This window comes from Dendropsophus ebraccatus, chromosome 7 (assembly GCF_027789765.1).
Source record: "Dendropsophus ebraccatus isolate aDenEbr1 chromosome 7, aDenEbr1.pat, whole genome shotgun sequence".
NCBI classification, from domain to species: Eukaryota; Metazoa; Chordata; class Amphibia; order Anura; family Hylidae; genus Dendropsophus; species Dendropsophus ebraccatus.
Genome location: NC_091460.1, coordinates 16852734 through 16880015, shown reverse-complemented (window position 1 = coordinate 16880015; position 27282 = coordinate 16852734). Strand labels below are relative to the sequence as shown.

At 44.1% G+C, this 27282-nt stretch overlaps 1 protein-coding gene across 1 annotated transcript; it reads left to right on the top strand.

Moving 5' to 3' along the window:
• The first annotated feature begins 6766 nt into the window (after positions 1–6766).
• Positions 6767–27019, top strand: LOC138796459 (vomeronasal type-2 receptor 26-like). The gene is made up of 5 exons (XM_069976064.1): positions 6767–6810; positions 8864–8987; positions 20556–20659; positions 20758–21374; positions 26946–27019. Exons 1-5 carry the CDS (start codon positions 6767–6769, stop codon positions 27017–27019), a joined length of 963 nt encoding a protein of 320 aa, XP_069832165.1.
• Positions 27020–27282: the final 263 nt, after the last annotated feature.

The following is a 27282-nucleotide window of genomic DNA, read 5'->3' as shown; positions in this document are numbered from 1 at the left end:
CGGACACAAGAGGCTGCACTCCCCTTACCCTCGCGCCGACGCTCTAGTGACGTCGGGCGCTAGAGGGAGAGCGCGGCCTCTTGTGACCGCAGGAAGTGCGGCCACAAGAGTGAGTGACTGACAGGGAGGGAGCCAATGGCTCTCTCTCTGTCAGTGTCGCTGCTGCTGCAGCGCTGACGCGCCGCAGCAGCAGCGGGCGGGCGGGGGCAGCGGCGGACGGGGGGGCCCTGCAGGGGGCGCCATGGAGGGGTAAGTAGATTACCCATCCATGGCGCTCCCCCCTGACAGGCTGGTGGCCGGAGCCCTGTGCGACCGCATTGGTCGCACATAGCAACGGCCGGCCTGCTCGGGGGGGCCCCTTTAACCAGTGGGCCCGGTGCACGTGCACCATGTGCCCTCTGGTTAAAGCGGCCCTGGAATGCCGCCCCCATGAAGACAGCTGGTGGCGCCGCCTGAGGCAGACGACTCAGGTCGCCTCATGATTGCGGCGCCCCTGGATTTAGGTTTAGAAGCAGTTTCTTATTTTCTGAACACCAGAAGTCAACACTTATTAAAGATTTATTTATTCCAATACGTACTCGAACAATTTTTTTATTAATTGATCCCCGTTTCTTTCAACAAATCAAAGGCACGGCTATGGGGAGCACATGTGCACCACGTTACGCGAATTTGTTTTTAGGGTGGTGTGAGGCGGAGAACGTTTTTTGTGAGGATTTACTTTTTTTTCACCAGTCATTCTTTTTTGGGGGAGATTTATAGATGATGTTTTGATTTTGTGGGATGGGGATAAGGACACCTTTCAGAGTTTTGTTGAGATTTTGAACAACAATTACTGTAGTTAGGCATGTACTTTATACACGAATTTCAAGACCATGAAATCCCTTTTCTTGACTTAACCATTACAAACTGACATCTATAGAAAAATTACATCCACAAACAATCTATTGCATTGATCGAGCTGGCATCCAGAACCGCTGAGGAGAGGGATCCCTATCGGCCAGTTTCTGCAGGCCCGCAGAAACTGTTCCAGTGAGCCTCTCTTTTTAAGAGAGAGTGATAACCTATCCAGGAGGTTTAGAGAAAGGGGTGGATAACCCCTAAACCAATAAAGAAAGCTTTCCAGCATGCTCTAAATGACTAGAGATCTGCCCTATTGGAAGATAAACCAGTGAGGGTACAGGAAGTTGGTGCCAAGAAGATCAGGTGCATAGGCACTTATGATGCCAATGCTCCATCTATCATGTCCATCCTACGGAGACATTGGAAAATCCTACTGAGTGATCAGGACATGAAAGAAGTGTTGGGACCCAGACCCAGTGTCACATGTAGGAGAAGTCAAAATCTTTGTGACATGTTAGTACATAGTAACAATGAGGGGGATAGTGGACAAACTTGGTTAAGGTCTAGAGTAGTGGGATCACATCCCTGTGGCAGATGCCAATTTTGTAGCTTTCTTCCCACTGTAAATGAATTCAATAACCCGATAGACAGGAAGGTCTATCAAATAAGGCAGTTTATCAACTGCAGATCAAAAGGAGTCATCTACATCACCATTTGTGATTGTCCTAAGATCTCTGTGGGAAAGACTGTGCAGGAATTAAGGAGGTGGGTCTCAAAGCATTTGAGTATCATCTGAAATGCTGAGGACACTCCTATTTCCCGCCATGTCCACGCCTTTCACAGTGGCAAATGTGAAGCACTACACTTTATAGGGATCTCTCAATCGAAGTTGGGACCACGTAAAGACTGTCTGGATAGACTACTGCTAAGAGAAGAAGCGAGATGGGTACACCGGTCATCGAGTCCTTTGGGCCTTAATGAAAGTTTCTCATTTATAGCTTTCCTGTAATTGGAATATAATTGGTTATTAATTTCGCCGCTTGTATAATAACTTAATACTACATTATACTTCATTTACTCCTATGTAGAATATGTTTACTTACCTGGATTTTTGCTGGTCTGGTGAAGATGAGGCTATTTTTTGTAGTCCTCACAAAAGAAAGGAATAATGAGATTATACTACAGAAAATAGATCATCTGCCATCCTGTTGTATTATCTATGGCACATCTAGCATGGATACTTACCTGCAGGGGTGGTCTTGGCATTTCTGGGGCCCCAAGCGAAGTTATGTCTGGGCCCCCCCCCTCGACATGCGCTCCACAACAATAGACCACTGTGTGCTGCCCCCAGTAGTATATACCCCTTGTGTGCTGCCCCAATAGTATATACCCCTTCTGTCCTGCCCCCAGTATTATATACCCCTTGTGTGCTTCCCCCAGTAGTATATAGACCCCTGTGTGTTCCCCCAGTTATATATAGCCCCCCATGTGCTCCCCCAGAAGTATATAGATCTCCTGTGTGCTGCCTCAGTTGTATATAGACCCCCTGTGTGCTGCCCCCAGTCGTATATACCCACTGTGTGCTTCCCCAGTTGTATATATCCCCTGTGTGCTCCCCACTAGTATATAGCCCCCCTGTGTGCTCCCTCAGTGGTATTTAGCCCCCCTGTGTGCTCCCCCACTTGTATATAGACCCCTTGTGTGCTGCCCCCAGTAGTATACAGACCCCTGTGTGCTCCCCCAGTTATATATAGACCCCCTGTGTGTTGCCCCAGCAGTATATAGACCCCCTGTGTGCCTCACCTGTAGTATATAGACCCCCTGTATATTCCCCCAGTAGTATATAGACCCCCTGTGTGCCTTACCAGTAGTATATAGACCCCTGTGTGCTCCCCCAGTAGTATATAGACCCCCTGTGTGCCTTACAGTAGTATATAGACCCCTGTATGCTCCCCCAGTAGTATATAGCCCCCCCTGTGTGCTCCCTAACTTGAATATAGACCTCCTGTGTGCTCCCCCAGTTGTATATAGACCCCATTCTGCTGCCCCAAGTAAAATATAGACCCCCTGTGTGCTCCCCCAGCTATATATAGCCCCCCTGTGTGCTCTCCCCATTTATATAGACCCCCCCCCGCTGTGCTCTCCCCCAGTTAAACAGACCCCTGTGTGCTTCCCCTTCCATATAGTATATAAGACAAACACTTATACTCACTTGGGTCCGGGCGTCTCCTCTTCTCTTCACTCTTGTGGCTGCATGAAGGGTTTTCCCTGCGATCACAAGAGGCTGCACCCCCCTTGTTCTGGCGCTGATGCTCCAGTGATGTCACTGGAGCGCCGACACCACAAGGACAAAGTGGCCACTTGTGACCGCAGGGAAAACAGTTTCTGTGGCCACAAGAGTGACTGACAGGAAGGGAGCCAATATCTCCCGCCCTGTCAGTGCTGCTGCTGCATGTAACTATGAGCGCTCCTTACGAGTGCTCATAGTTACAGTTCAGATCGCAGCAGCGAGCGGGCTAGCGGCCCTGTCCAGCGGTCTTGAGCACAAGAGCAAGACGTGGGGGCCCTCCTGGATGTTTGGGGTGCTTGGTGCCAAAGACCACTACTGCTTACCTGTAGTACTGTGGGGACAGATGGGTCTCCTCTAGGTGGTGTGACTGCTATGCATGATGTAGGGACAATGAGTATCCCTGTTAACATAATATAGACATCTAATAAATACAAGCAATATAAGACTCTATACAAATTTGATCCAGGTAATATAACAGATATAGAAGAGTTAAATCATAAATACCAGCAACATAGTGTTTGTAATATACATCTTTTATTTATTCCGATTTAACTAGATAATAATAATAATAATAATAATAATAATAATAATATTTATTTGTATAGCGCCAACAGATTCCACAGCGCTTTTGTAAAAATATATAAGTACAATACAGGTTATATTTATATTAAATTATACAATAAATAAATTAAAATAAAGTCACAGAATTAGAGACCTTCTCGCGAGAGCGTACAGACTAGAATTACTGGGAGTGACACGAGGGGCAACAAGTGCTTTATTTGTCAATGTTCCAGACGTTGTACATAAAGTCTCAAAGTGTCTGTAAATAGTCACATTCCATTTTCTGAGCTCAAGTAGCAAGTACAATGTAGATGGTACCAAAGAGGTTATAGAGAGGATACAGAAGGGAGGAAGACGAGATTAGGAAATGTTATAAGTGTGCCTGAAGAGATGAGTCTTCAGGGATGTTGGAGATTAGTCTGAGCTCTTTGGGTAGGGCTTTGGGTAGAAACTGGTGCAGCACGAGAGAAGTCTTAGAGGCGGAAGTGAGAGGTTATGATTATAGAAGATGTTAGTGTAAGGTCGTTAGCGGAACGCAGAGCACAGGAAGGATGGTAGGTGGAGATGACTGAGGAGATGTATGGAGGGGCAGAGTTGTGAAGAGCTTTATGGGTGAGGAGTTAGAACTGTGTTCTATATTTAATCTGTAACTAGTGCAGAGACTGGCACAGAGGGGAGACATCAGGATAACGTTTGGAGAGGAAGATGAGTCTGGCTGTTGCATTCAGGATAGAATGGAGAGGAGAGAGCTTAGAGAAAGGAAGATCAATTAGTAGAGAGTTACAATAGTCAAGACGGGAATAGATCAAGGCGACAATAAGAGTCTGAGCTGTGCCAGTGGTGAGAAATGGGCGGATTCTAGAGATGTTTTTGAGATGAAGATGACAGGAGTGTGCAAGAGCTTGAATATAGGGAGTGAAGGCTAGATCAGGGTCTAGCATAACCCCTAGACATTGAGCTTGATGTACAGGGGTTATGCTAGTATCACAGACTGAAAGTGAGATGTTAGGTTTAGGTTTGTTGGAGGAAGAAAGGAAATACAAGAAGTTCAGTTTTAGGCTATGTTCACACTACGTAAGTTTCCGTCCGTAGCGCGTTCCGTGAATAAGCGGCCGGAGATTTACGTAGTTTGCGTACAATGGAAAGTACACGATCTACGGCTGCACAGTTCACACTACGTAAGAACTTACGCCAGGATCGTATGCGGCGCTGTAAAAAATGAACCAGACCATTGTTTGAGGACGAAAATGCTGTAACTTACGCCCGTAGCGTAACATGCGGTCCCGTACGGAGTGGTGATTTCTTCATTTTAGCACTTTGCTTTGCCGATCCAAAAGGTTCTGTGGGGTGTCCGGGGCTAGGCGAAGATTTCCAAGTAAAAGACCGCTGTCAGATCGCTACGTAGGGCACTCGGGAAGCGTAAGTAGACTACTGGGCGTAAGTTCGCGGACCGTACATAGCCGGCCGCAACTTACGTAAATCCCCGGCCGGAGTTTAACACGTATATGTCCGGCCGCGAAAAATATGCGGCCGGACATATACGTAGTGTGAACATAGCCTTACAGAGATTGAGTTTGAGTTTGAGAAATAGAGAGGTCATAGTGTTAGAGAGAGCAGATAGACAGTCACTAGTATTTTGCAGGAATGCAGGCATGATGTCACGGGAGGAGGTGTATAGCTGGGTGTCATCGGCGTAGAGATGGCATTGCAGGCCAAACCTGTTTATGGTCTGTCCGATGGGGGCTGTATAGAGGGAGAAGAGGAGGGGACCCAGGACTGATCCCTGGGGAACCCCAACAGAGAGAGGTAAGGGAGAAGAAGTAGAGCCCGAGAAGAATACACTAAAGGAGCGGTCAGAGAGGTAGGAAGAAAACCAGGAGAGAAGAGAGTCCTTAAGACCAAGAGAGCTGAGCATGAGGAGGAGCTGGTGGTCCACAGTGTCAAACGCTGCTGAAATATCCAGGAGAATCAGCAAAGAGTAGTTTCCTTGTGACTTGGCCTTAAGGAGGTCGTTTGACTCCTTGGTGAGAGCAGTTTCAGTTGAGTGAAGGGAATGGAAGCCAGACTGTAGAGGGTCGAGAAGAGAGTCATAGGAGATATAGCGAGTTAGGCAAGAGTAGACCAGACGTTCCAAGAGTTTAGAGATGAAGGGGAGATTGGAGACAGGTCGATAGTTGGCTGCACAAGATGGGTCTAGAGATGTTTTTTTTTCAGTAATGGGGTTATAAGAGTGTTTGAATGAGGAGGGAAAAATACCAGAGGAGAGGGAGAGGTTGAATATTTTGGTGAGGTGAGTAGTGACAGCGTGAGAGAGGGAGTGGAGGAGGTGTGAGGGAATAGGGTCACTAGGGGAGGTAGTGGGACGAGAGGAGGAGAGGAGCTTGGCGACTGGATCAAAAGTGGAGAGTGCAGAGAAGGTGGGAGAGGGGATGGGATCTATGGGGCTTTGGGGCTGGGAGATGATGTCAGAACGGATAGTGTCAATTTTGGATTTGAAGTAGAAGGCCAATTCTTCAGCGCAGAGGTAAGTGATGGGTGACAGAACTTTGGGCTTGAGAAGAGAGTTGAAAGGTGTCAAAAAGGCATTTTGGATTGTTTGACAGTGAAGAGATGAGGGAGGTGAAATAAGATTGTTTGGCAAGGTGAAGGGCAGAGTAATAAGATTTGAGGGTGAATTTGTAATGAATGAAATCTGCTGAGGTTCTAGATTTCCTCCACAGACATTCAGCAGACCTACAGCATCGTCGAAGAAAGCGAGTTTCCGGGGTGTGAGAGTAGGGGGAGCTACAGAGTCTATGGTAGTTTTCAGGGTGTTGTGGTAGTGTTGTGTGGCCATGTTTGGCCAGGTGAGGGATGAGATTGGGGACAGTGAGGATTGAAGGGAGTCTATTAGTTGGTGAGTGTTGATAACTCTGATGGGTCATTCGTGAAGTTGGAGACTGAACAGTGGCGGAAGAAGATTAGGTCCAGGGAATTCCCACTCTTGTGTGTAGAAGAGTTTGTTAGCTGTGAGAGGCCGAAAGAGGAGGTTAGAGAGAGTAGCTGAGAGGCGTGAGAGGAAATAGGAATATCGACATGGATGTTGAAGTTGCCCAGAATAAGTGTGGGAACTTCTGCAGGTAAGAAATGGGAGAGCCAGGTGGCAAAGTGGTCGAGGAATTGTCGAGGAGAGCCAGGGGGACAGTAGAAATGAGACTTCCCATAAAAATAAGTAGAATGGTGGGGTGTCGAGTCCCCACAATTGGCAATGGTGGGTGTAGATGAAACTTGAAAGGTGCAGGACGATAATAGATATAGCACAAGGTCCAAAGCAGGTACTAGTAAAAACACATTTATTTGTCTCAAGGGACAAATAAATGTGTTTTTACTAGTACCTGCTTTGGACCTTGTGCTATATCTACCATCGGCCAGCGCCTGTCAAGGTTTCATGTTTATCCACCAATTGCCAATTGCGGGGACTCGACACTCCACCATTCTACAAATCCTGCAGGGACCCAGTGGCTCTGGATCCCAGCAACCTAGAAACCTGTGGCTGCTCTGACCTACAACACTTTCTCCACTGAGAGCATATTTAGATGTTGTGCTCTGAGTACAAAATCACAAGGTGAGCAAATCCAAGTGTCTTTGTTTTCACCACCTTTCTCCTGGATTTCACCCTATGGCGCCTGCATATCTCTTTAAGCTTTCCCATGAAAATAAGACATAGTGCCTCTTTGGAGCAAAATTTAAATATAAGGCGCCGTTTGATTTTCAGGGAAACACGCTAATTCATTCAGTTTAATCACACCCGTGTCTGACAACTATTTATTATTAAGGTTATGGACTAACAGATCTATAGGAACTGTATATTAATACTGTCAGAGAACATAATTGGTGTCCTATGATGATCATTGTTTTGCTTTGGAAGTTAACAGAGTTCATAAGACGCGCCAGTTACCAAAGTATTCTGAATTTGAAACCTCTCTTAAATGATAAAGAAGAATGGACAGCACATCTATTACTTATGAACTGGGTATCTGAAAACATTGGATCAGAAAACATGATTGATATGTACCCTGTGGGGAGTTTTGATCCACTACATCCCGATCAGCTCAATATTACAGAAACAGATATATCATGGAAACACAATGTGGTATGTTATATAGAGTTATATAAATTCTAATAAAGAAACCTATTTAAAGTGTCACGGTCGTTATAACTTTCAATATCTTTATCAACAGTAGATGTGCAATATACATTCAATATGTGTTGTTGTTTTTGTTGTTATCATGCTGTAAAACAAAGCTGAACTTACCAGAAATCCAGGTCCGGTCTCCTGAAGGCAAATTTTCTCTCTCTCTATGAGTGCTCAGATGACCTGGGAAACACTGGACTTCCTGTTTTGTGACTTTTTGAGAAAAAAAAAAAAGTCAGAAAGCAGGAAGTGCCATTTTTTTCCATGATAACTAAAAAAAAAAAAATCAATGTAAATTGCAAACTTGCTTTATGTCACATCTACTGTTGATTTCAATTTTGAAAGTTATAACGATAGGTACACTTTAACTAAATTGATGAGTTGTCAGGGCTATAAAGCCATTTCAGCCATAGCACGGTGCCCTCAGCCCCTGAATTGTATGTGATACATGTTGCTCAAACATATATGATCCCAGCATGTATATACTGTATAAACTATAATGGTTTGTGAGAGTTATCACCAGGATAACTGACAACTGCTAAAGCTGACAACTAATTGCTAGAAGAAGGATATCATATTACCCCCCCAACCCCATTAAACTTCGTAGTTGTTAAGAATGTTGGGGAGGGGGGGGGGGGGAAACTACACAGGGACCAGATGTACTTGGTGTCTTTGGTGGCTTCATAGACTTTGAATGGAGCAGCAGCATGTACAGTGTGCTTCACCACCAATCCATTGAAATGTAAGACAGACACAGGGCCTCGGGTATGGCTTACTCAGCTCTTTCTGACACCTCCATAAAAATGAATAGAGCTGCGGGTCACGTACTGTCAGGAACTCTATTCAGTTCATACCACAGAAGCCAGGGGCAGATATGGAGATCACCGGGAGGGTTTGGAAGTTGGACCACCCACGCTCTCTTACTTTTCCCCGATCCTGTGGATAGGGGAAAAGTTATTTTTTCCTGGAATATCCTTTTTAATTATTTATATTTCTAGATCCCAAAAGGTCAGTGCAGTGACCCCTGTCCGGCAGGAAAGAGAAAGATTCTCCGGGAACAATATCACATCTGCTGCTATGAATGTCTCTCATGCCCAGAAGGAGAATTCACAAATACAACAAGTAACTTTATAGCTTTATTATATACATCATGGATTTTATTGATTTACATGCTTCCTGTTTTGGGCTAGGTTCCCACTACATCACATGATCCGTTTAAAGCCGCGGTTGCAGTTGTTTTTTGGCACTGATAAAAACGGACCTCAGATAAGAACAAAGTGAAGGACTATCTTCAATGTATTGGGGTCCGTTATTTTTTCCAGCTCATGTCCATTAGTTTGAGTAATGGAACAAAAAAATTATGCAACTTTTTTTGTCCTGGTATTCTGTGGTATCCCACCACGGGTGTTACTGGTTCATACACCCCTCACAAAAGCCTGTACTACAAGTTAACATGGTAATGAAGTAGCACCTAAGTTTTACCACTAGATGTCACTATTATTTGTATATGCACTTGTATATTGCACAACTGTAGTGAACCAGAGGTTATTGCTTGTTTGTAATCTGCGTACCAATAAGAACTCTTTTTTCTTCTGCACCTATCTCTGTTCCTTTTCTTCTCTTTACACTTTCTTCTCCACCACTCACAGGGGACATTACACATTCTGTAGGAAGTTGTCACATGGGGAGAGGAAGTAGTGGGAGTGGGGAGTGTGGGAGTGGACAGACATGGGTGATGGAGAGACTTTTCTTTTAGACACTATGTCAGGATTGTGCGGTAACCTAGTGTGAACTGGGCCTGGTGTTGCTTTTGTGTGACACACTCGCTTGCTTCTCAGCTTCCGGGCAATGCAGGAGTTAAGCTAAGAAGCTGCTGGGCTTGATTATTGCAGCTGACCAGTCTGTGTGATGGACTGGTTCCTCTGCCTATCTGGAGCCTGGAAGATCAGAGCGCTGGTCCAATGAGGATCCGGACTGGGCTCTTGGTCAGCTTAAAAGAAAGCTAAAGCCAGTCTTTCCTTGTTGGCTAATTAGGTTCATACCCTAATCCCAGCTTCCCCTTGTCTACTCCTGCGATCCATCCCCGTCCTAACTCCCTCTGTTTGCTCGACTGTGTTACCTGACCCCTGGCTTTGGCTTTTGACTATCTGACTGTTACTTGTTTTTGTACTGCGCTGCCCGTTTGGTTCTGACCCTGCCTGTTTGACTATCCCATATTGTGTTTGTTTGTCTGTCTTGTTCGGTGTGCACATATCCAGCGCAGGGAACGTCTTCGTGGTTGTCCATGGCCGCCTAGGGCCGGTTGAGGCAAGTAGGTAGGGATAGTTGGTGGGTTCAGCATTAGGGCTCACTGTCGTGTCCGGTCCCTACCTGCCCCGTCCTGACACACTAATTTTGTTCCAGCGATGCAGTGCTAAACTACTTGAGAGAGCACAAGTAAGATCACCCCAAACCCATGCAGAGAACATTTCTAAAAGTGCAGGACAGTATCCTTAACCCTTTGAGGACCAGGCCCAAAATGACCCAGTGGACCGCGCAAATTTTGATCTTAGTGTTTTCGTTTTTCCCTCCTCCCCTTCTAAGAGCTCTAGCACTTTCAGTTTTCTATCTACAGGCCATGTAAGGGCTTGTTTTTTTTACAGGAATAGTTGTACTTTGTAATGGCGTCTTTCATTTTACCATAACATGTATGACGGAATCCCAAAGTTATTATTTATGAAAATAAATAGGTGAAATCGTAAAAAAGTATGCAATATGGTACCTTTTGGCGGGTTCCTGTGTCTATGCAATGCACTATATGCAGTGGCGTAGCTACCATAGAGGCAGGGAAGGGGGTTGCTATGGGGCCCGTGGAGGGAGGGGGCCCAGGGAAGATAAGATCCTCCTGTGTCCTTTTGCTTAACCCCTATGTACTGCAGTGTGTAAGTGACCCAGTGTTCTCTTACATGCTGCAACACAAAAAAGGGTTATAATAAGCTCAAGACAATTAGCTCTCAGCCTCCCTACTCTGATAACCTCTGACCTCTGTTCTCTGAGCTCCTGCAGAAGTCAGGGGCTATCAGTGCAAGAGAGAGTTAAATGTCTTCTGCATTAACCCTTTGTTTGTGTTGCAGCATGTATGAGAACACTGGGTCACTTACACACTGCAGTACATGAGGGGTTAAGCAAAAGGTAGTCTGCTCCTGCACGTATGTATATAACCATGAAGCTCCAAATAGGCTGTTATAGTTAAATACAGTGGATGGACAGAACAAGCAGACATTGGCTTTCTCCTCTGCCAGTCACTGTTGTGGCTGCACACAGGATTGTGCCTCTGGCCACAAGAGAAATTTTTTTTGCCACATACAGTTTTTTGCTATGGGGCTCCATGAATCCTAGCTACGCCCCTGGACCAGAGCTGCTTCCACAAGCTCCTCCTCCTAGACAGGGACATTCAGGCTGAGGAGTGCAGCTTCCAGCAAGCGGTCTGGCACAGGGTCTGCTGTTTTCACCTTTCTGGCTGCAATATCAAGAAAGGAGCAGCTGCAGGAACTGTACAGTGTACACCATCAAGTTCCACAATTTCCCTGTGGCCTGATGTATTTAGCTGTTGTGTAACACAGGGTAGCTGTGGGGCCCTATAGAAAGATATACATATGGGAGAGATTTATGCATATATGAGGGTATTATATACACATTAGAGGGGAATAATATATCCTCATATATACCCCTCTCATATGTATATATGCAGGGCCGTTTCTAGGGGCGGGCGAGCCGGGCCACTGCACAGGGCGCCCACAGCTAGGGGGTGCCCTGCGGCATCCGACAGTACCCGGCCTGCAGCCCCTGCATCCTCAGGACTGGCCCGGGGATCTGGAATCTAAGTTCCAGATCCCCTGGCCAGCGCAACCTTTAGCTGTACGTACGCACGCACAGCTAAAGGAAACAGCAGCCGGGGCAGAGACACAGAGGCTTCCTGTGCAGTCGGCCTCTGTATGACAGGTGGCTGCCTGCACCGGAAGCCAGAAGAGGACGGGCATACCAAGAAGAGGAGCTGGAGGCTGCAGGGTGAGTATGTGGTGAGGGAATCCTGCACAGAGGGAGCCCCGGATATGTCCCGATAATCCCGCCCCCCACAATAAGCCCCACCCCTGTGATAAGCCCCGCCCCCAGCACCAAAGTTACCATGTCATCCAGCTCTCCCAGCATCCTGTATGTCAGTGTAATAGAGGTCACCCAGCTCTTCCAGTATCCTGTATGTCAGTGTGATAGAGGTCTCCCAGCATTCTGTATGTCAGTGTAATGGAGGTCACCCAGCTTTCCCAGTATCCTGTATGTCAATGTAATGGAGGTCACACAGCTTTCCCAGCATCCTGCATGTCAGTGTAATGGAGGTCACACAGCTCTCCTAGTATCCTGTATGTCAGTGTAATGGAGGTCACATAGCTTCCAGCATCCTGTATGTCAGTATAATGGAGGTCATACAGCTTTCCCAGCATCCTGTATGTCAGTGTATAATGGAGGTCACACAGCTTTCCCAGCTTTATCAAGATTCACCCTGTTGCCGAAATGACCTAGGAACTGCCCCGTATATATGTATACCTCTCCCATATGTATATACAGTAATAGCCTCCTATATTATTATATACAGTATATATGAGGATAGTAATGTATATACATGTGATGGTATTATATACATATATGAGGGTACAATATACACATTAGAGAGGGGTATATATATATATATATATATATATATATATATATATATATATATATATATATATATTATACCCCTCTAATGTGTATATTATACCCTCATATATGCATATAATACCATCCTATATACCTCCCCCATATGTATATACAGTAATATCCTCATATATACTGTATATAATATATAAGGCTATTACTGTATATACACATGGGAGAGGTATACATATATACATATGAGATTGGTATATATGAGGATATGTTATACCCCTCTAATGTGTATATAATACCCTCATATATGCATACAATACAATCATATATACCTCTCCCATATGTATATACAGTAATATCCTCATACATACTGTATATAATATATAAGGCTATTACTGTATATACACATGGGAGAGGTATACATATATACATATGAGATTGGTATATATGAGGATGTGTTATACCCCTCTAATGTGTATATAATACCCTCATATATGCATATAATACCATCCTATATACCTCTCCTATGTGTAATATCCTCAGTAATAGTACAGTATTATCCTCTTATATAATATACAGTAAATAAAGATTTATAAACCTTTGAGAGGGGTAAATATTAGGGTAGTATATACATACTAGAGGGGTAATATGAGGCTAGAATATACATACTAGAGGGATATCTCTTATATGTACATAATACCCTCATATATACCACTCTAATATGTATATACTACCCTTATGTTTATCCCATTACATTGCAGCACTTCCGCTGGAACGATCCTTTCCCTCCTTCCCCCACCCTGGGACGGTGTCTCAGAGGAACAGATTGCATCCTCCATCTATCACCTGCTATCTGTTGCGCTTACGTGACCTGCTGGGAAGACCTGCGATATCAAGGTATGGGCACCATCAAGCTGCAGAAATGTTGCTGTACACTGCCCCTCTGGCCTGTTGTTGATGTGTTTATATTAGCAGCTGTTGTGTGACCCAGGGCAGTTGTGGAGCCCCATACAAGGACCTAGACACACCACTGAGGACCCCATCACCTGCACCCAACCCCTCATATGTACCCTAAAGATATATATAATTGAGAATATATGAAGGTATTAGATACCTATTAGAGGAATATATATATACAGGTATTATATACATATTAGAGGGGTATATATGAGAGTTATATATGAGAGTATTATATACATATGAGAGGGGTATATATACGGGTATTATATACATATGGGTAAAGGGGTATATATACGGGTATTATATACATATGAGAGGGGTATATATATGGGTATTATACAGATCTCCTGGCACGGGCGGGAGTGTGATGCCGGTGAGAAGGAGGAGGACAGAGGAGCTGCAGGTGCTGGGAAGATATAAGGAGCTTCCTAATGAAATGTAAGTGCCTGTTTGTATGTCTGTGAGTGAGTGAATGAATGAATGAATGAATGTGTGTGTGTGTGTGTGTGTGTGTGTATGCATGTGTGTGTATGTGAAAAGTGCGCTCTGACCTGCAGAGGGAGCTGTAGCACTCCGGCCAAGCTGCTCTTCCTGCAGGTCAGGGCACCCGCTGCTGGGCCGCTCGCCTGCCCGCCCCCAGGAGACCAGAACCAGTGTGCGCCCTCATCACCTCATCCCATGGAGTAATTCATGGGAAGGCTCCTCCGTGTCTTGTGATGAAGAGTTCATTACAGCGCACTTGTTTGCTGACAGGGATACTGCAGCTGTTGGTGCTGCCTAATTCAAACATGGCGGCTAGGTGAGCGTGTCCTGTGAGTCCAGCGGGCAGTGTGTCCCGTGCTGCCGCACATGCTGGGATCATGCTCCCCCAGTGTCACCCGCACTGGTGATGTCTCCTCCCCAACGTGCTGGGCCGGTGTAGCAGAGCTGAGTTAGTAGACATGCTGGGAGCTGGAGGACTGTCATGTGGTGTCAAAGAGGGTTCTCCCATTCTGTGTGTATGATCCAGCTGGTACAACACTACAACTGCCAGCATGCGCTGACAGCTAGCCTGTGACAACACTACAACTCCCAGCATGTGCTGACAGCCTGTGACAACACTACAACTCCCAGCATGTGCTGACAGCCTGTGACAACACTACAACTCCCAGCATGTGCTGACAGCCTGTGACAACACTACAACTCCCAGCATGTACTGACAGCCTGTGACAGCACTACAACTCCCAGCATGTGCTGACAGCCTGTGACAACACTACAACTCCCAGCATGTACTGACAGCCTGTGACAACACTACAACTCCCAGCATGTACTGACAGCCTGTGACAGCACTACAACTCCCAGCATGTGCTGACAGCCTGTGACAACACTACAACTCCCAGTATGTACTGACAGCCTGTGACAACACTACAACTCCCAGCATGTGCTGACAGTCTGTGACAACACTACAACTCCCAGCATGTACTGACTACCTGTACTTCTACACACTGCAATACTGATAACTGTTACTATGACATATCAGAGATTGCAGAAAAGGTACCGTACATTATATTTTGGCTTGTAAATCAGCAAATATTTTGGGCTGTAACAATAATATGTCCCCCATTTTGGTAGGGGGGCCCAGACATTTTGGCTGTATGGGGCCCAAAAATTCCTGATGGCGGCCCTGCAGTGACCTACTGAACTATGGGGGAGATTTATCACACTGGTGTAAATTACAATCCGCTCAGTTGCCCCTAGCAACCAATCAGATTCCACCTTTCATTTTCCAAAGAGTCTGTGAGGAGAGAAAAGTGGAATCTGATTGGTTGCTAGGGGCAACTGAGCCAGTTTCACTTTACAACATAATTGATAAATCTCCCCCTATATGTCGGAAGATTGAATCAGGAGAGTCTGGCTCACTCAGTGACCTACTGAGCTATATGAGTCAGAACCAATCAGGAGTCTAGGTGATCACATGTGTATGACTGAGCTTAGCGCTTGGAACTCTGGGCTAACAAGATGGCTGCACTACAGGTGAGCTGGATGAACATTCACACACACTCTCACACATGGCCTGTGTATAGTGCAGTTTCATAGTTTTTATTTTTTTAATTAATATTTTCTAGGATGTGCTGTGTTTTATTACTTTCATTTTCCAGCACAGGACTGGCTGCTGGGCTGGACTCTCTGTCGCCCCCCGGCTGCTGGGCTGGACTCTGTCGCCCCCCTGGCTATAGTTCATTTTGAACTAATCTTTGCCAGGAAAGTAAACTAAATCTTTTAGGTCAGTTTAACCCCTAGACGACCCTGGGCGTACAGTTATGCCCTGGAAGTCTGTCACCAGGACAGGAGCAGCCAGGCACACTGCGGGGGTTCCAATCGTCTTAACTTTATCTTGGCGCTAAAATGACACCTCATACAGGCCCATAGGTGAAAAACTTAAACCGTTATAAGCGTCACAATAGGCCCATCTTATTGATAATTAATTGCAAAAAAAAAAAAGGATTTAATAATAAAAAAAAAATATATATATATATATATATATATATATATATATATATATTAGAGAATTGGTGAAAACTGCATATGGTTGTGTTCGGACTGATCTATAAATTAAGGTTATCATGTCGCTTTTACTGTATAGTGCATTACGTAGACACAGGAACCCCCCCAAAAGTTACCATATCGAATTCTTTTTTACGATTTCACCAATTTATATTTTTATAAATGATATTTTGGGGGTCATGTCATACATGTTATGATAGAATGAAGGGCACCAAGTACACCTATTCCTGAAAAAAACAAGCCCTTACATGGCCCTGTAGATAAAAAAAACAATGAAAGTGCTAGAGCTCTTAGAAAGGGAGGAGGAAAAAATAAAAAAGCAAAAATGAAAACATGTGCGGTCCACTGGGTCATTTTGGGGGGTTAAAGGAGAAGCCCCATGAAAATTTTTATTTAAGTATTGTATTCCCCCCAAAAGTTATACAAATTACAAATATACACTTATAACGGGAAATGCACATAAAGTGCTTTTTTTTCCCCTGCACTTACTACTAGGGATGGTCCAAACCCGCCGAGGTTCGGGTTCGGCTGAACCCGAACGCTCGGCATCGGATTCCCGCTGTTTGCCCGCTTCGTGCAGCAGGCAGATACAGCGGGAGGACCGCCTGGAAAAATGGGATACAGCCAGACCATCCCTACTTACTGCTGCATCAAGGCTTCACTTCCTGGATAACATGGTGCTGTCACTTCCTGGATAAAATGGTGATGTCACGACCCGACTCCCAGAGCTGTGTGGGCTGTGGCTGCTGGAGAGGATGATGGTAGGGGGATACTCAGTGTCCCTCTCAGTGCCCTGTGTCCCTCAGTGTCCCTCTGCCATCATCCTCTCCAGCAGCCACAGCCTGCACAGCTCTGGGAGTCGGGTCGTGTCACCATTTTATCCAGGAAGTGACATCATCATGTTATCCAGGAAGTGAAGCCTTGATGCAGTAGTAAGTGCAGGGAAAAATCACTTTATAAGCATTTCCTATAATAAGTTTATATTGGTGATTTGTATATCTTTTGGGGGGCAATAACATACTTTAATAAAAATTTTCACTGGACCTCTCCTTTAAGGGTACCTTCACACACACAGGATCCGCAGCGGATTTCACACTGCAGATTTGCAGCGAAATCCACTTTGTATCCAGTTTCAGTGTATCCCTATGAGAATACATACAGCGGGATTGACATCTCGCTGCGAGTATGTAAGTTAATCCCCCAGCGGTTGGAGAATACATCACCTCCTCCCCACTTCGGCTTGCTTTGGGGGGTTCTCAGCAGGACATCCCGCTCAGCCAATCAGTGGCTGCGGCGGGGCACTGATTGGCTGATGGGGACAAGCAGACACTGGGAACCCTCGAAGCAAGCTAGAACAGGAAGTAGGTGATGTATACTCTCCCTATACTCCCCCTTATAGATGCCCCCTTATACATGCCCCGTCATTCCCCTTATAGATGGTCTCCCTAATAACCCCCCTTACCCCCCCACACAGCCTGCTGCAACCACAGCACACACACACACACAGACGCACACAGCCGCACACAGCCTGCCGCAGCCATAGCATACATACACTCACACACACACACAGCCTGCTGCAACCATGGCACACAAACACACCCTGCTGCAGCCACAGCATAAGCACACAGCCTGCTGCAATCATAGCACACACATCCTGCCGCAGCCATAGCATACACACAGCCTGCTGCAACCATAGCACACACACACACACCCTGCTGCAACCAGCCAGAGCACACACATAGCCTGCTGCAGCCATAGCACACACAGCCTGCTGCAGCCATAGTACACACGCACAGTCTGCTGTAGCCATAGCACACACACACACACACACAGCCTGCTGCAGCCATAGCACACACACACACAGCCTGCTGCAGCCAAAGCACACAAACGACATGCTGCAGCCATAGCACGCACACACACACACACACAGCCTGCTGCAACCATAGCGCACACACAGCCTGTTGCATCCATAGCACACACACATAGCCTGCTGCAGCCATAACACACACACACAAACATCCTGCTGCAGCCAGTCAGAGAAAACACATAGCCTGCTGCAGCCATAGCACACTCACAGCCTGCGGTAGCCATGGCACACACGCACGGACTACTGTAGCCATAGCGCGCACGCACACACACACACACACACACACACACACAGCCTGCTGCAGCCATAGCACACATACAGCCTTCTGCAGCCATAGCAGACATACACACAGCCTGATGCAGCCATAACGCACTGCTGCAGGTCACACTGTGCTTCGGTCTATTCTCTCTCCTGCTCTTTCTTAGTCTGCTTGTCTTCTAGCATTTTCTCCCCTGTGCAGGGCAGGCTTACTGGGGAATTGGTCTCTAGTGGCAGACGTACTCCTGTTCGCCTGTATTTATAGACTCAGTGCACAATTTCTTGTGAATTCTAGGCTATTCACCTGAGGGTATTTATAGCCATCACCTCCAGACCTCTGTGCTCAGTTGTTCGGTCAGCAAACCACTTCTGTGCTCCCTGGCTATCCACCACTTCCTCACGACCTTCTAGCTGTTTGGATCTCGTTCCATTCCTAGTTCTCTCCTCCAGTCTGAACAATGTCTTCACATTTCATTTTGAGGTTCCACCACAGAAGTAGAGCATCTGGTCCCAGGCTCTTGTACGTCTTCTTTTCTTCTGTCAGTGGTAACCGCGGACCTTCTCTAAGGGTAGCAACCTGGGAGTGTTCTGAAATGAGACCCATCCTACCTTGTGGTGGGCTCTGGTGAAAACTGGGGGCACCTTGGACTCTGCTCCTTGAATAAGATACATCAGCACTCCTCAGTGATCCAGGGTCTCCCCCTCCTCTTGCCTGGTCCATCCGTTACACTATAAGTCTGCAACATTAAAGCTTGAGCTTATATGTGTTACCCTTCTGTGAGGACAAACCCTCTTCCTCCTTTGCCAAATCCTCTTCTATGGCCTGCTGCTGCTCACACTGTTGCTGTGGCATTGTACTTATATCACATATGAGTGGTGGGTGGGCTGCTCACCTGGAATGGAATCTTACCGCAGGCCAAGACCCCGCTAATTATCAAACTTGAGAACTATACAACGCCTGCTGAGTATCGTGTCAGTGGCCTTCCAGTGAGCAGATGCATCTCTCCACACCTGATGTCAGGTCAAACAGAACACCTACATATCACTGTTTTGTTTTTGAATGAAGGATCGGGATGCTGACAGCTGTGTTACAGTGGGGAGGCCGAACATTAAGGCGAGCGGGAGCACAGAGCAGTGGTGCAAGGGGCTGGAGGTTTCTTATACCACTGACTCCCAGCACATACAGCTCCCCGTCAGCAGAGTGGTCCTAAAAAATAAAAAAAACAGCCTGGGCATGCAGAGGCCACCAGAACACAGACCATATTGTCTTCTCCACTATACCAATAGTGGTGAATATTGTGTGCGGCAATGAATTTTGCTATACTTGCACCTGCCTAGCCTCTACCCCATTATGTAAAACAAAGTTCTAGGCTATGTTCATGCAACATTTTTGAGGTAAAAATACGGCCGTACTTTGATAATTCCAGCAAAAAATAATTTGAATACTTTGCCATCTGTTTTACTTTCACTCAAAATTACAGACACTTAACTTTTATTTTACACAACAACAGCTGTTGAAGAACACATTACTCTGTAATATTCCAACTATTGTAACTATTATAGTTTGGCTGTTTTGATGAGATTTGTTTGCATTCAATTAGATATGCAAAACAAGAGTCCGTGGAGCCTCAGTTACGAGTCTCAAAACACGGGATAGCCAGATATCTGTAGCCTGTTGCCAACGGGGTGCCTCCATGATGGGGAGAGCACCACACCACCCTGATAAATAACCCCTTAAGTCCCACTCGGTTGCGAGTATTGGAAAATAGACAGGGAAACAACAGGGTGGCCCCTTTTGTCAATGTCTAACTCAAGGTGCGAGTATTGCGATCAGGAGAAGGGCTTGCAAAGGCAGGCTTCCACCCACAGACAGCCGTTTCGGGGTTTTTGCCCCTCGTCAGTGTGGGGTAGGATTCTGGCTAGTTGGGGCAATGAAAAATCAACCAACAAAACACAGTAATCACTGAACTCAAGGAGAACAGCGATTCAATTAGAGAATATTCATGAATAAGACCCAATATTCGCGAGCCTCGCAAAATGAGTTTTAGACTGCTTCGCTCATCTCTATAATTGAGCTTTAGATCATCTTTAGAAAAGTTGTGATCTAGATTAGAAAATGGATAGTGCATTTGTTAAGGAACACACTGCATGTCTGTTTTCTTTATAATATGGAGATGTAGGCAGTTTAGGATTTCCTGGCAAAGGGACATATCAGTAAAATCTATGTAATATTATAGTATATCTATGTTTAAAAAAAAAACTTAAGCATTTAGAGGTATTGCTCATCTTTTGTCAAATTACAGGATTATTATTATTAATATATGTATTTATTTTTTTAATAAAAGGTCATTACGTAACTATCTTTTATACTTTCACAGACAGTAATAATTGTGAGAGATGTCCTGACCATGAATGGCCCAATGAGGCTAAAAACCAATGTGTTACGAGGGATTATGAGTTCCTGTCCTATGAGACTGATGTTGTAACTTTAGTCTTTTCCATCATCTCCATATTACTCTCTCTTATAACTGTATTTATAATTGGGATATTTATATTATTCCGGAACATTTCCATTGTCAGAGCCAATAACCGAAACCTCAGCTTCATTCTTCTGAACTCTCTCATGTTCAGCTTACTCTCTGTGTTTCTCTTCATCGGTCGCCCAGTGGATATAACCTGCATGCTGAGACAAGTCTTCTATGGGGTCTTCTTCACAGTAGCCGTGTCTTCTGTCCTGGCCAAGACCATCATAGTCTGCATAGCATTCAAGGCCACCAGACCTGACAGTCCCTGGAGAAAGTGTGTGGGGGTTAAGCTTCCTTATACTGTAGTGTTGGTCTGTTCATCTATTCAGATCCTGAATGCAGTTATCTGGTTGTCACTGTCTCCTCCATATCAGGAGTATAACCTGGATTATCCTGGGAAGATCATCATTCAGTGTAATGAAGGGTCAGTCTTGGCCTTTTACCTCATGTTGGGGTATATGGGGTTTCTGGCAGCGGTGAGCTTTGTTCTGGCTTTCCTGGTGAGGACATTACCTGATATCTACAATGAAGCCAAGTACATCACCTTCAGCATGCTGGTGTTCTGCAGTGTCTGGATCTGTGCCATCCCGGCCTATCTGAGCAGTACAGGGAAACACATGGTCACTGTAGAGATATTCGCCATATTGGCCTCAGGGGGAGGAATATTGGGCTGTATGTTTTTACCTAAATGTTATAATATTCTGATGGATCCTGAAATGAACAATACAGGGAGAGTGATAAGAAAAAGTCCTCCACAGATACAGTAACTACGTAAAAGTGATTGTACAGGATGTGAAGTATCTCAGAATTTCTCTAAAACCATGAGATATATAAAAATAAATATAAATAACTCCTGTAATCTTTCTTTATAGTGTGTTTTTTCTAGTGGTTCGATTTTTCCAGGCTGACATCCTTTGCCAACACTAATTTCTTCTTTCTAGATAAGCCATGTTGTAGTAAATATGGAACCCAATGTAGACAACAAGATGTATGGAATTGTATAGTTGCCTTCATGTCATGTCTTTCAACATGTTGGAAGACAAACGACTGCAACGATCAGCCGACATCGTTCATGTCGGCTGATTGCTGCCTTCTGTTACACGGAATGATTATCGGCCGTATTTGGGCCTTTAGTCCTCCATGGCCTGAGGCTCTCCATCGAAGGTGGAGATCTGTCAAGCACCATCATACAAGCTACTAAGATGGCCAACAGAGCTCCTTTCCCTGGCCCTGATATGACCTCCTCTGTGGCTATCTAATGCCACAACTGCCCAGGTCTTCCTCCCTGCAGGTACAACATCAGGAACTAGCTCTCACTGCGGGACTGCTAGTGAGGAGTTTATCCTGCTGTGATAGGATTCTATGTTCTCCCAAATGGAATCCAGGTATTGAAGGGGGGACCAACAGTATTGCCTATTTATTACATGTTTCTGACAGTTACAGTAGTATATCTTAACTCCAGACTAGTGATGAGCGAAAACTATTTGATCAAATAGTAAGGTATTCAATCTATCGAATATTATCGAATAGTTCGCAGAATATTCGATAAATATTCGATAAGCGTTCAAATCCCCCAGCTTCTGTTTTTTTTACCTCCAAGTGAGCATTAAAATATACTGCATAAAGTAACTATATAGTAAAATTACTGGCGGCTAATGTATTGGATTACAATGAAGCCACCAGTCACTTAAGTTTATATAGGCTTATACAGCACATCATTAGTCCAATTTTGCTATTTTTCCTTTACAATAACAAGAAGGAAATGAAAATAGGTTTTAATGCAGTTCTTTTAGGTTTGATTTGCGAATTTCCGAGCAATTCACTTATCTCTAATATATAAGCAAATGTCCCACAGAATTTTAAAATTTTCCTCTGGTAAGGAAGGACGCCTTCATAATACATTCCTAAATACTCCTATGGCATGATCAGTTTCTCTAATGTATTTGGTCCAAATACCGACAACTACAATTTTTTTTCCTAGCAGAAAAACTCCTAAAAACTGGACAAGGTTAAAGCGACTCTTTACCCACAATCTGACTCCCCCAAACCACTTGTCCCTTCAGATAGCTGCTTTTAATCCAAGATTAGAGATGAGTGAACTTTTCAAAAGCTCGTTCCGACGGGACTTCCAGATTTTTTCGGAAAGTTCGGCTCGACCAAATTTCGGATTTCTTCGAATTTCATAGTTTAAAGCATCTATATGATACAGGGTAGTGTATTTGGTTGAATACACTACATGTCAGTAACATCATTATCTTTTTGATATCTCAAAGTAAATTTTTTTTTTAGACTTCAATATTCACCATGACAGGGTCTTTGCAGGAAATTCACCATTACAGCGTCTATGCAGGAAACTCACCATTACAGGGTCTATGCAGGAAACTCACCATTACAGGGTCTATGCAGGAAACTCACCATTACAGGGTCTATACAGGAAACTCACCATTACAGGGTCTATGCAGGAAAAAGGTCACAAATACAGTGAAGGAGCAGCAGTAGTCATTGGAGGCCAATGGAGGTCCAGCAATAGTCATTTGAGGCCAGTACAGGAGCAGCAGTAGTCAACATGGAGGACAGGCATCAGCAACAGTAGTCAACATGGAGGACAGCCACAAGGTATATTTGTGTCTTAGGATAACACGTATGTCATATACACTCTCACAAGGGAGACAGTATAGTACTTGTATATCTGTAGAGACCTTTTTTTAGAGTTTTATTCTCTACAAGTGCACGAGGTATATTTGTGTCTTAGGAGAACCAAAAAAAAGGGAAAAACACAAAAAATAAAATTTTAAGTATTAACTCAAAAGTTGCCTAAGCACAGGATTCATTTATCGATGCCATCTTTGCCACATTCTCTGATGACGTTTCAAGCCAACTATACTATGTGAAAAATATTTTTTTTCATATCTATATATTTTATCAACCAGTTGTTTCCATTCCTGAATAACGGGGGCATCTTCCTCAATCCAGTGTCTCATCAAGATGATCCTTGCAATAAGCAGTAATTTTGCTATAATATTCTGTTGTTCGGGAATATAGATAGTACAGCCCAGGATGAAAGTAAGGGGGTTATAGGGAACAGTCACCTTTATGCAATCTCGGATCCTATCCACTATCTTGCTCCAATACCCCTGTATCACTCTATATTCCCATAATAAATGAACATCATTAGCCTCTAGTGCCCCACATCGTGAACAAGCTGACAGAGGATTTACCCCCATCTTCCAAAGAATATATGGAGAATAATATATTCTTTTTAAAATTTTAAATTGTGCAAGTCGGTGATTCATATTTACAGTGACCTTTTTACTCATGCTTGTAATATCAGACCATTCGTCCTCAGAAATTGTGCCAATGACCCGTTCCCATTTATATTTACTCTCCTTTTGTATTTTTTCTGTGTAGGTGTTAAGAATAATAATAATAATAATAATAAACTCCAAACCCACAGGCCGCAGCCCGGGGTAAAAAACCCCTTTAATTTATATCACCCCCCTAAATAAAAATTAGCTTTTATTATGTATCTTTTAAAATAAACATGTGAACTTAAAATCACAACACACCTAGTACTACTATCACTAGCTAGTGCTATATGATATATAGGGATATAACTACCCTCTTAACTAACTATCTCAATCACTATCACAGTCTGCAGTCCTGTATAGAGGTAACTAGGAGATACTAGGTGTCTGCTATTCTAAAACCACAAATAGTGCCCCCTCTCTACATGTTTCGTTGCCACAGCAACGTCATCAGGAGAAAATTTAGGCAACACTTGCTACTGGTACTGGCCGATATTTATATCCACACTCAATTGCCTGGTATCATTGTACCGCCCCAAACATTCCCTATAATGCACCAATAAGATCTTTCTTTGTTCTGGAGAGACTAACCCCCTCTATCAGATTGGTAGGCTGAGAGAAAATTCACACGCCTTCCTACTCACCCTCCTATCATTGTAGTTGTAGGATCCAAGGTCTCCTCATGACGGCATACTGCGTCACAGTGTCATATGATCTATTGCGGTCACATGACCGCTACTCTCACGGAAACACTTCCGGGTTCGCGATGTCATGTGACTGCAGCGTGTCATCGCGCACTTCCGGATTCACCATGTCATGTGACTGCAAGATGTCATCGCGCATGTCACTGCACTTAGACTATTTTTATCCACTTTATCAGTGCACATGACATCTGACTTAGTGCTAAATCCGGCTCCATAGCCATTGCGCATGACCACTGCCCCAGAAACAACCCTGTCCTGCATATACAGCGCCCCCGGTGCCAAGTGTGTGAGCCCACATCTACAATCTTACTCTAGTATTGGGCTGATAATGGCCACAATGATAGTTAGATGACCAAATACAGAATCAGTGATACTAAATTAATATAATATTGTAAATATATATCAACAGAAGTGTCAGCTCAATATACAAAAATCATAATATGTATGATATATGAAAATTAATATATTTCAATAAACTACAGAACTAATGATACATATGGATGAATCTATGTATGGGGGTAAGTATCAAATAATGGATATGAATTGAACTCTTGTACTAGGGTCTATAGGACCCGTTAAGATCCTAGCCAACCAGTAGTCATTAATCGTTCATCATCATTGTTACATAGTATTAGATTTATAACACATTTAGAGGAAAGCAGCAAATGAAAAGCCCTCATTTAATCCTAGAGGTGCTTGACTCTGGAGGCGAAAAATCCATCTCGCCTCCTCTTTTAACAGTAATCTGTCGATGTCCCCTTTTCTCGGTCCTAATTTTAACTGGCAAAGTCCCCAGAATTTTATATCCTCAATCCTCCCACTATGTCGGTGACGGATATGTCTAGCCAGAGGCATATCCGATTCGGTCCTGATGGTACTAATATGTTTGGACACTCTACGTCGTAATTCTTGGGTCGTTTTGCCCACATACAAACGCGGGCATGTACATTGCGCTATGTAAATGATATTGCTGCTACTGCAATTCAAAAATTGTCTGACTTCATAAGTTCTCTGGTCCACTGGATTTTTAAATGTTTTAATCTTAGTCATATACTTGCATAGGCCACAATGGCCACATGGATAGAAGGGCTGCAGACTGTGATAGTGATTGAGATAGTTAGTTAAGAGGGTAGTTATATCCCTATATATCATATAGCACTAGCTAGTGATAGTAGTACTAGGTGTGTTGTGATTTTAAACAAGTTCACATGTTTATTTTAAAAGATACATAATAAAAGCTAATTTTTATTTAGGGGGGTGATATAAATTAAAGGGGTTTTTTACCCCGGGCTGCGGCCTGTGGGTTTGGAGTTTATTTGAATTAGGGACCCCTGACCCTTCTGAGAGGGTTCAAGTGTGTTAAGGTGTTAAGAATAAACTTATAAATTCCCCAATTCCCCTCTTCTATTCCCCCTAGGACGGGATAAATTAGTTATAATTTCATGTGATTGTACAGTAAATACTTACTGCTGCAAATAATAAAACAAGTGCTGTATTTCTAATGAAAATTTTCCCTGCAAAGATTAAAAACTCAACAGGGATCCATCTTTAAATATCTGTGCTACCTCCATAATACCCTTCTTAATCCAGAATTCTTTAGTATCCATTTTAGCTAATTCGGCTAAGTGCGGATTATCCCATAGTGGGGTGAATGTAGTGCTCCCCTTAATTGAACATATCTTCTTAAGATTATTCCATGTTTTACTCCATAGTCTCCTATATGTCATCTCTATTTCCTCATTCTTACCTGTATCTAGTGCGCTCAAGAGGTTTCTATGAGAAATTCTTTTCGGGACCATAACATGAGACCCTATTACTGAGTAATTGTTTCTTAAAATATTCTGTAGTTGAACTGCCAAAAAATAAATTTTAAAATCTGGCAAAGATAACCCCCCCATCTTCTCTAACACTGTGAGGTGACTGTAAAGTATCCTAACTCGCTTTCGTCCCCATATTAACCGGTTCAGCAATACCTCTATTAACTTAAACCACTTGTCTGGGATCCATATAGGAGTAGAGCGGAGTGCATAAAGAATCTGTGGTTGTAAAACCATTTTAACTAAAGACATACGGTCGGCCTGAGATAGTGGAAGTCTCAGCCAAATTTCTATTTTTTTTCCAGCCTGGACAGCAACGGTTTTAAATTATATTCAACAAATTTTTTGGGATCTGATGTCAAATTTGTCCCTAGGTATTTAAGACATTGATCTTCCTCTACTCTCTTGAACCCATAGTCAAGCATATGGTCATCCTGTCCGACCATCAAGAGGGAGGACTTAGTCCAATTGATCTGCAGACCATAAATTAACCCAAACTGGGCAATACATTCCATCACCTTAGGGATGGCCCTCCGAGGATCCCGGACTGATATAAACATATCATCCGTATATAATATTATTTTCCCCTGAGGCCCTCTAAGACCAAATCCCTCAATACTGGGATTCTGCCGCAGAGATATTGCCAAGGGTTCAATGTATAATGCATAGAGAAAGGGGGACATGGGGCATCCCTGCCTGGTACCACAAGATAATGTGAACCAGCCAGAGAGGTCACCATTGACCACTAGTCTCG

Excerpts from the sequence above, each read along its gene's own strand:
- LOC138796459 (XM_069976064.1), top strand. The coding sequence starts at position 6,767 with ATGGATGTTGAAGTTGCCCAGAATAAGTGTGGGAACTTCTGCAG. Across the intron at positions 8,988-20,555 it reads AGAATTCACAAATACAACAA|ACAGTAATAATTGTGAGAGA; the intron begins GTAACTTTATAG and ends ATACTTTCACAG. Across the intron at positions 20,660-20,757 it reads TGTCCTATGAGACTGATGTT|AGCCAATAACCGAAACCTCA; the intron begins GTAACTTTAGTC and ends TTCCATTGTCAG.